This window comes from Gymnoscopelus braueri (genome assembly GCF_963280865.1).
Source record: "Gymnoscopelus braueri genome assembly, chromosome: 20".
Classification (NCBI taxonomy): Eukaryota; Metazoa; Chordata; class Actinopteri; order Myctophiformes; family Myctophidae; genus Gymnoscopelus; species Gymnoscopelus braueri.
The window spans coordinates 29291258-29300580 of NC_137622.1; the positions used below are offsets into that span (position 1 = coordinate 29291258).

At 39.7% G+C, this 9323-nt stretch overlaps 1 protein-coding gene across 1 annotated transcript; it reads left to right on the plus strand.

Moving 5' to 3' along the window:
* The first annotated feature begins 712 nt into the window (after positions 1–712).
* arl9 (ADP-ribosylation factor-like 9) lies at positions 713–6603 on the plus strand. The gene is made up of 4 exons (XM_080416537.1): positions 713–1167; positions 3249–3423; positions 4480–4658; positions 5145–6603. Exons 1-4 carry the CDS (start codon positions 865–867, stop codon positions 5322–5324), a joined length of 837 nt encoding a protein of 278 aa, XP_080272663.1. The 5' UTR covers positions 713–864; the 3' UTR covers positions 5325–6603.
* Positions 6604–9323: the final 2720 nt, after the last annotated feature.

Sequence of the window (9323 nt, forward strand, 5' to 3'; positions counted from 1 at the left end):
TTTTGATGCTTTTGTGTGATGCTGTAGTATGATCAAGTAGGGCAGCATTAGTTTACGAAAAAACTCAAAAAGTTAAAGTATGGAGATAAGAGGTTTCGGTTTCTGCCCAACAGCAACAATATCACAAAAACTATAGGTCTACTGGTTCTATTGGTATTACTTTGCACCTACAGATTTTAGTGACCCCATGACCTTTCATCTACTGCCATCATTAGGCTAAAATGTCCACTTGCATGCATGTTCCAAGTTCAAGTTTTATTAGAAAACATCATTGCATAACATGCAGTATGAATTATGATGTTTCTTACAATTCAAGAGAACCGCTCTTTTAAACACATTTTTTTAATGTATATAAATGTATTTAAATTAACAGGGTAAGAAAGGAAAGGGAGGGAATTGCATTTAGAAAAGGTGAAAAATATGTTTTCTTTAAAGGAGGAGAAAAAAAATACAACCAAACTGGGCCCTAGTGACCATCAGTAGGTTACCAATCTGGGAACCCATCGCCAACTGAAAATGAAAAACAGCGCCCTCTGCTGTTTGTTCTATGCAGTGCAGAATGTGTTCTTGAGAGATTAGTAGGTTACTGCTGCTGTCTAATCAAGGGCAAGCACACAGCAGGTTGTTTTTCTGTGGCCCCGCTCTGCCCTCTAGTGGAAATGACTTAGAAGTGCATCGTACATTTTAGCCCGCCGGAACTATAGTGCTTAGGAGAACTTCCTGTCTGTTTCTAATCCACTGACCACTTGTTGATACAAGAGCGAGGCGTTAGTGGATGGATTCATTCATTTCAATGCTTAAGAAATGACGAAAACAGACACGTGAACCCGTTTATGAGGCTTGTTATGAGAGTTTAAAAAAAGCATGCCTGGGTTGAGAGAAGCGGGACTGGTGGGAGCCTCTGTTGCTGTGACGGGAGGACTGGCGTATGTTGTCTGGACCTTTCTGTCCTCACGACGAGACAACAAACCACCTGCTGAGATACGACAACAACAACATGCTGAAACAACTGAAACACAACCAGGACCTGACGACCAGCATGATGGACCTGAAGACGAAGTTGTCCTGCTGCAGCAGCAGCAACAACAACAACAACAACCTGTTGTTGTGGAAGCCGTGACAGCACATGTTGACACCTCGGAGCCTGAGCCTGAGGCTGTTGTCGAGGTATTTTGGATTCGTTACCTAAGTGCTAGCCTTGGATCAAGACTATCTCGTCATAGCGTATTAGCGTTAGAAGAACTTCTTATAATAACGCTATCGGACCAGAGCTAGATCAAGCCTAGCCCTGAAATATGGATGAACTTCAACCTGGAGTTTGCACTTTCTCCCCTTTTGGCCCGTACATCTACATAAACGTTCATATTTTAAATATAAAGTGCTTACCCCATGGCCACGGATGTTACAATTATGTTCGGGACCTCAGAAGTACCCGTATCTTCCGTATTGTTCAATAAAAGGCGTTTTAATCCGATTGGTGGCCATTTCCACCGTATTTTCTCCATGTGCTTTCTACTACGCGACCCTTATCGGTTGGGAGGTGTATTGCACTCTGATATAGTATAACTCTAAGAGAAAATGGCCACCAGTTGGATTAAAATGCTTTTTATTGACCAATACGGAAGATACGGGTACTTCTGATGGCCCGTACATAATTGTAACATCCGTGGCCATGGGGTAAGCACCTTATATTTGAAATCTGAACGTTTACGTAGATGTACGGGCCAAAAGGGGAGAGTGCAAACACCAGGCTGAAGTTTATCCATGACGGTCGTGACAGACGACCGTGGTGTACCGTGTATCCATGGCTACCAAAGTGCTAGCCTTGGATCAAGACTATCATATATGTATTTTATCGATGATGACATTTGCATATACGAAAGTAAAAGTCAGACTCGATAAAATACATCTATGATAGTCTTGATCCAAGGCTAATTGCGATGGTGTGAACATGTACATTGACAACAACACAGTGGTCAGTGTATAATCTAGTATAAACAGTATTGAATCAAGGCTATAGGCTAAATATAATCCAACTTGACAGTGACAGCCATAGCTATACAGTAACCACACAAGCAACTTAGATGCATTAGTAGTTGCTTGCGGCTACAGTTACACTACCAAGTTATACGGTTACACAATAACTACATTTCAGAGTGGCTAGCTTTAGTCAGATAGTAGCTTTCAAGTAGTTAAGCTATTTCCACTTTGTGGCTGGGTAGCTTACTAGCTTGACAAAAGCTGTGTATCACTATAGTTTTAGTTGTACATAAAAACATAGGATGGCACAACAGATGAGTTTTGAGTTTGTCCACCACATCAAAGAGATAATTCTCCATCCTATCATGTTTATTTCAATCGTTTAATGTCATTACATGTCCTCAGCCACATTTACTATTTGTATTTTAACTAGCTGCTTATTTTGAGCTCAGCCTTTAGTGTAGCTCAGTTACCTTTTATGAAAGAGTAACTACAGTAGCTTATTTAGGTACATAATCAAGTAGCTTGCCCAACACTGGATATGGGAGATTTTGTGCAGTTGTCCTTTGTATGACAAGCATCTCATTAACTAGCTCTAGAATAGCTGATATTCCACGTGTTGCATAGAGTGATTTATGGCTGTTTACGGAATACATGTGAGGAAGAATACATTTTATACATTATACTATGTTGTTAGATATATATTTTACCATCACTTATAGTACTTATATAATACATTATGATATGACATGATATTTGGTAGCTTGTAGGGGCCTAGATGTCTCCACAAGGCCTGATGGCTATTGTTTTTATTACAGTCTATCTTGTTATGGTTCAGCTTGTCCTTGTGTAGCAGCTAGTATAATTATGGTCTGAGCCCTGTGCTTGTTGGCAGAACTACCGTACCACCATGTTATTGTACTTCTCCCCATGATACCATGTACATTAAAGCAGCATAACCATCACCACCTAGAATATTGTCTTGACTCCTTGCCTCATCAATTACTGATTGATCCAGAATTCCACGACACATGCAATGTATGGAATATCATCCATTCTGTGGCTACTGATTAACACTGCAGATAATTCATGCACTGTTCATAATAAAAGGGGAATCTAAATTACCCTTGTTCCGTTTTACTCTATCAACAAGTGTCATGTTTATAAGTATGCTGCAATTGTAATTTAAACCTACATGTATTCAGTTACTGGTGAAGTTATTGTCATTGTGTGTGTGTTTGTGTCTGTGTGTCCGTGTGTCTGTGTAGTCCAAACCTGTGGAGAAAGGGAAGCAGGTGTTGGTGTTGGGTCTGGATGGAGCAGGGAAGACTTCTCTGCTGCACTGTTTCTCAACTGGGGTGTTGGAGCAGGATGTGGTTCCTACAGATGGATTCAACGCTGTCTCCATCAACAGAGAGGACCTGCAGATTGAGTTCCTAGAGAGTAAGTCAATACTCTACTCACTATAAGTAGTAGACACACATTCATTGATGGTGATAGTGTTTAAGTCACTTGACTCCAGGCTCACTTGTGTCCTTAGCTGGCCTAGGTTTGAATCCCATCGGTGCCTTTTCCCCCGTCTCCTCGACACTGTCGTGTCCCCTCTCAGCTCTCGGCTTTCTAGAGAGGAAGACTAAAGTCTGAATAAATAATTCTGTGCTTCTTTGTAGTAGTGTTGCTCATTGTTAATATGATATATCCTGGTGTGTATGGCTAATGTATACTTTGAATGTAGTAGTATCACCCAACAAAAATGTGTTATTTAAATATTATATAAGTATTCTCAACTGAAATACCCTTTGTCAGTTCAAAATACGTTTGTCAAGTGACATGCAGTCATGCAACAAGGAATAAATTAAGCCAGAGCCTCTGTGCAATTTATGTATAGTAAATGGTGTAAACTCACCCCTCCAATCTGCCATGTGAATGGAACCTTTTTTCCCATTGTGAGTTGGATGAAAGGGTGTTCATCCACCTCTCCTGTTTAATGCTATCCTACCCATTTGAGGGATGTTTTTTAATCCAAAGTCTCTCATAGTATCTGTATTGTGAGAAGTTGAACCCAGTGGGAAGTAGACACATAACTCTAACACTGTTAGTGCCATGTTTGATTAAGGATACAAATATAAAATGGATTATTTTGGAACATGTTCTGATCCCAGGTACAATCAAATCATGTCTAATGTTAGCATAGTCAATCAAATACAATGTCAATGATTGTATCGCATCGGGCATAAACCTCTTATCTCCATATTTTAACTGCTTTTTCGAACATTAACGCCCTACTTGATCACACTACAGCGTCACACAAAAGCATCAAACATTGACAAGCTCAAAACGTGTCGCTTCGCTCCGCGTTTTGAGCTTGTAGATCTGCTACTTTTGCTATTTTTGAATTTGAGTCCTGAAAATTAACAGTTTTGGACATATGAGGTTTCTACCCGACAGAGATGATATCTAACTTAACTTTTGCATTCTGGTATCTCTTACTGTATGTAGTTGGAGGGCGAGATGATCTGCGGCCCTACTGGCAGAAATACATGCCCAAGGCTCTGGTGCTGGTGTTTGTTGTAGACGCTTCCAACAAGGACCAGTTCCCCGTGGCTAAGAAACACCTCCATGAACTGCTGGCTGGATCACATCCCCAGCTCCCCTTAGTGGTACTGTCCAACAAAGTGGTAAGAAGGACAGATAGACATACGGACATACACATTACACATCAATTACACTTTTTTACATTTCTAAATGTCTTCTATTTGTCATCATCTTCAATGGTGAGGTGTTGCATGTTTCAGGCAGTGCTAAAAGCTTGTGTGTTTGTGCTCTTATTATTATTATTATTATTATTATTAATAATAATATTATTGTTATTATTAATTAATTAATTCAATTCATTTTTTTTAAATGCAAAACCAAGCTTTACATGTTCACAAGAGCAACATATACAGTATATGTGTGTTTATTAATATATCCTTTGTTTTTATCCATTAATTCATTTATTTATTTATTTGGGGGGTATGAATAAGATTCGGTCTGCACATAGATCAAATATTTTCAACCTGGGACCTATTTTAGTTTTTTTTTACATTTGAATCATGTGTTCCCAATTCGTGTTGAAGTTTTGGATGTTTCAATGTTGATTCTTCATTTCCTTTGGTTTTCAGGACCTGCCAGGGGCCTGCAGTATCACAGAGCTCCATGAAGACCTGTCCCTGTCTGACGTTGGAGACCAGCGCAAGTTGTACCTCATAGGCACGTCTACCAAGAGTGCAGACATGGAGCTTAACTCAGGTTTGCAGGATGCGCGAGACCTAATAGTCCAACTGGTGTGTGAGGGTCGATGATCCCTGGTAGCCAAAAGTCCTTAGTTCAGGCCCTGTTCACTCTGTGACTAGCCACGGTTACATGGAGCCAAATATTCCAATTCTAATTGGACTAAAACCACAAACAGAATAAAAATGCTGCATAGAAACACTTCAATTGGAAGAAACGCGCCCAAACCAATCGACGTTTCAATTGGTTGCAGAGGCGTACTTAAAATTTTTACACAAACTGATCAAGCTCTCATTGTGAAGCTTCCTCAGCTTGTACATCAGCCATCTCCGCTATTTGTCAAATGACAAAGTAAATATAGGGTTCAAGTGGTTAATGCGTGCTGCTGCCATGAGCAGCCCTTTTGTTAATCCGGTGCTCCAAATATGGTGTTACTGCTGTTCTAGGATTGTAGATCTACCATAACATTTTGACTGTTACACGGTATAGCGAGTAGGATTTTCCTAAAAACAATGTTTAGACACAGACCGTGTGTGACGGTGTGTGACTCAGCATGTATTTTCTTATAAACGTTTTCGGGGCGTCAATCTGATCTGAGGTCATTTGAATGTGGGAAAACGGTGTGGCTAACTCCCCGGAGGGAGGGAGGCTCACGAGCTGGGGAGGAGGAGGTTTGGCGATCCCTCAACACGCGGGGCGTAATGCAGGGGGGGCAGTTAGCTGTGCGCTATTTGTGGTGTTGATTCGGGGAGGAGGGGCAAACTTTTACTGTTGTTTACGAACTGCAATTGACAAATCCTCATTATACCTTTTAAGGTACAAAGTTCCAAATATGTTTATTTTGACAAGCATTAAAAAAAAAGGTATGTTAAAAAGGGTCTATTTTTTACCGAGCATTTCAGGAATCCGCCAGCAATAGCAATGTTGCCCGTTAGCTTAATGCATTTTAGTGCACTGGTGTATTTTGTGCACTATACAGTATGGGATGATTGTAAAGGAAGTCCAGTAGCCTAGATTTCAACTGTGTATGTCCAAAACCGATGGATCCAATGTAGTTATTATTCAGACGCAAGCTTATTAATACTTTTCATTGACTCAATATATAAAACCCACAGACTAAAACCACTTTTGCGACAAAAAATTGCGACAAGCTTGTAGATGAGGCTATTTTTGCTACTTTTGCGTGACACTCTTGTATAACGACATAGTAGGGCATTGATTTATGGAAAAAAATATAAATGGAGATACAAGGTTTCTGCCCGACAGCAATGATTTACAAAGCCATTTTGTGTACCAGTTTGGAAAAGCTTTCTATGGAAATGTCAAATAAAAAAGCCTTTTGTTGCCAGATTATGGACCTATTATTAGTAGTTATGTACTCTGGTTTCATAAAGAGACGGGTTTTGCTGCCAGGACATCTGCGTGGTGTGGGTTTTGGCCGGGCCGTTATTTTGGTGATTGCTGGTGTAGGACTCTCCAAAATCCGGATCGGCATCGGACCCAAACATCTGGCATCGATCGGCTCCAGTCTTGGTTTATTTCTTTAATTGACTACTTTATTGAAATGGTGTAGGGGTTGGTTATGAAGATTTCAAGTGTCTTAAAAAATGCCAAGTTTGATGGTTTTATTATTTAATAATACGTTACTATGTGGATGCTGAAATCCATATACTTGACTAGTGATAACAAAAGTTAACCTTTGGAACAACAACTATTTGTGTATTAAAGAATATTTTACTATAGGTTTCAGCTAGACCACTAATAATAGCTTCATAATTATCAAGGTCCTACGTGTATTACTGTTCCTTCAGGTAGAGTCTACCTGAAAGAACATTCTACTAGACTGTTTAGAGGTGTCACACAATGAGAATAGTCATTGAAAGCAAATTATTTCCCGAGTATTTGTAGAAAAGCGCCAGTTGACAGTGAACATCAGACTTTTTCGGTGCTTAGCAAGTTTAATTCTCACTCTGAGGTTTTATTTAGCTTGTTTCTATTTGACTTTTTCCACACTGTTAACTGTTGGTTCCCTTCCCTGTAACATTTGCTTGTCTTGATGTAGCTTTTCTGATCAGGTACACATCCCTTGAAAACAAGATTCTCAATGGGACCGCCTGCTAAATAAAAGCAATGATAAACGTATCTGACACAAAATAGATTGATTGATTTGATAGATTTTTCTTTATGAAAGTGTCATGCTTACAGGACTTTTACATTTCATTTGACATAGACAATGAACCGACAAGACAATTCACAAACAATAATCAAACGAATATCCAACTAAAATGTGTGTGTGTGTGTGTGTGTGTGTGTGTGTGTGTGTGTGTGTGTGTGTGAAAATAGACTGCAGTTTAAAAACTGAAATCCCCTCTATAAGATTACATTAAACCATCAAAGGTAATACCCCTTCTCCTATAACCGTCCCGCAAAAAGTCCAGTTCTACTACAGTGAGTGTTCTCGTAAAACCTAACATTGTAAACCCGGCCATAAAGATCAAATGCAGAAGCCAATAAGAGGATAAAGAGATGCTGTGGTACAAAGTTGGTATGCGTGTACCTTGTTCTGTCATCAGTATGAAAAATGGAAAAGCGGATTCCAGCTATATGAAATATGGATAGTTCATTGTTATTCTAATCATTCCAAGAACATAACTTTTCAGACTTTGTTTCCCATTTTTATTTCTACATGATTTTTCTTCCATTCTTTGCTTTATTATGTAGTAGTACTGTAGATTAGATTAGATGTCCTTTATCATCCACAAGGGGAAATCGTTTTGCTCGGGTCAATGCATACATTCAAGACAAGATACTAGATATTAAATCCCCTTGAAATGGGGGGCCATACACTATTGCTGTTTTCCCTTTTCTCCTATGTAAATATAGCTATTTGTTGATGACATGTATTAATGTGTTAATATTCTATGCTCTGTTGAGGAATTGAATATATAGGACCACAATGGAAAAAAACTCCCCAGGACTTTTTATGTGTTATCCTTTTATACCAAAAACTAAAGGGAGACATGCGAGAGATGACAGGAGTTGGATTTGTACTCGTCCTCGTGACTCAATAAGAACATGTCATTGTCCATGCAATAATTGGCTGAGCCATCAGGCTCCCCCAATGGCTTTTCATTTTTTTAAGGGACTAAAGATGAACAATGATCAGTAAGTTCAAAATGGTTAACAACTAATTTAATTTATGAAGATCAGCTTCAGGGGGTGCAAAAGCAGTTTATTTGAGTAGATGTTTTAATAAAACTCTGGTACAAAACAGTTACTGTATGTAGGGCTACACCCAGGAGGTGGGAGCCAGCAAAACAACAGTACTTCTCTTCTAATCACTACAGTAGTGTATGAATTGCCAGGCATTATAAATGCTGACAGACAGTGGATCTATTACATGTCTGTATTTGTTTAACATGCCTTAAATTGTCATGCTGGTTTTCTCCGGGAGTTTCCCTGGCTGTGACCCCTCGTTGCTGGGCCTATACTGTGAGGGGCCTACTGTTCAACCGTTTTCCATCTCCCCGGTTTGTTCATTCTGGGAAACATTGTCAGCACCAAGAGAAATAAGTATCCATCAGTAAATGCTACCGCAGCCTACGTGGGTGTTGTATGAGGAATCCTTTGCACAAATAAATATGCCATGTCATTAATTTTGGTAAAGGGCACAGTGTGTGCTTAGTTCTACAGTACGTTGGCATGTAGAACTACAGTATTTGAATGTATTCCTATTTGATACAGTTCCCAATTCAGTTTGTGACCCGCAGTGGTTAAAGAGATCTGACACTATTTCAGTGTCCGGCCGCCCAAGGCCACTAAAGCCTGATTTATACTTGATTGTGGAAAGACTGGTGACGCGACGTTAGTTGTATGCCAGTGACAGATTGCCAAATATAGATGATCTGCAAGCTCGCAATACATCACATTCGTGATGGGTTGTGAGGTTGTAGATCGCCTATTTTCAGCCGGGTGCATAAATTAGGCATTATCGATTTAGCGTAACATGCTGTTGGGAGGCCTGAACCTGTTAACAAGGGAGACAGTGGTATTAGTGTCAGGGGGCACTG

Bases quoted from the DNA above. Each gene is read 5' to 3' on its own strand.
- arl9 (XM_080416537.1), top strand. From the start codon at position 865: ATGCCTGGGTTGAGAGAAGCGGGACTGGTGGGAGCCTCTGTTGCTGTG. The intron at 3,424-4,479 runs GTAAGTCAATAC...TACTGTATGTAG, and splicing joins GCAGATTGAGTTCCTAGAGA to TTGGAGGGCGAGATGATCTG. The intron at 4,659-5,144 runs GTAAGAAGGACA...TTTGGTTTTCAG, and splicing joins TGGTACTGTCCAACAAAGTG to GACCTGCCAGGGGCCTGCAG.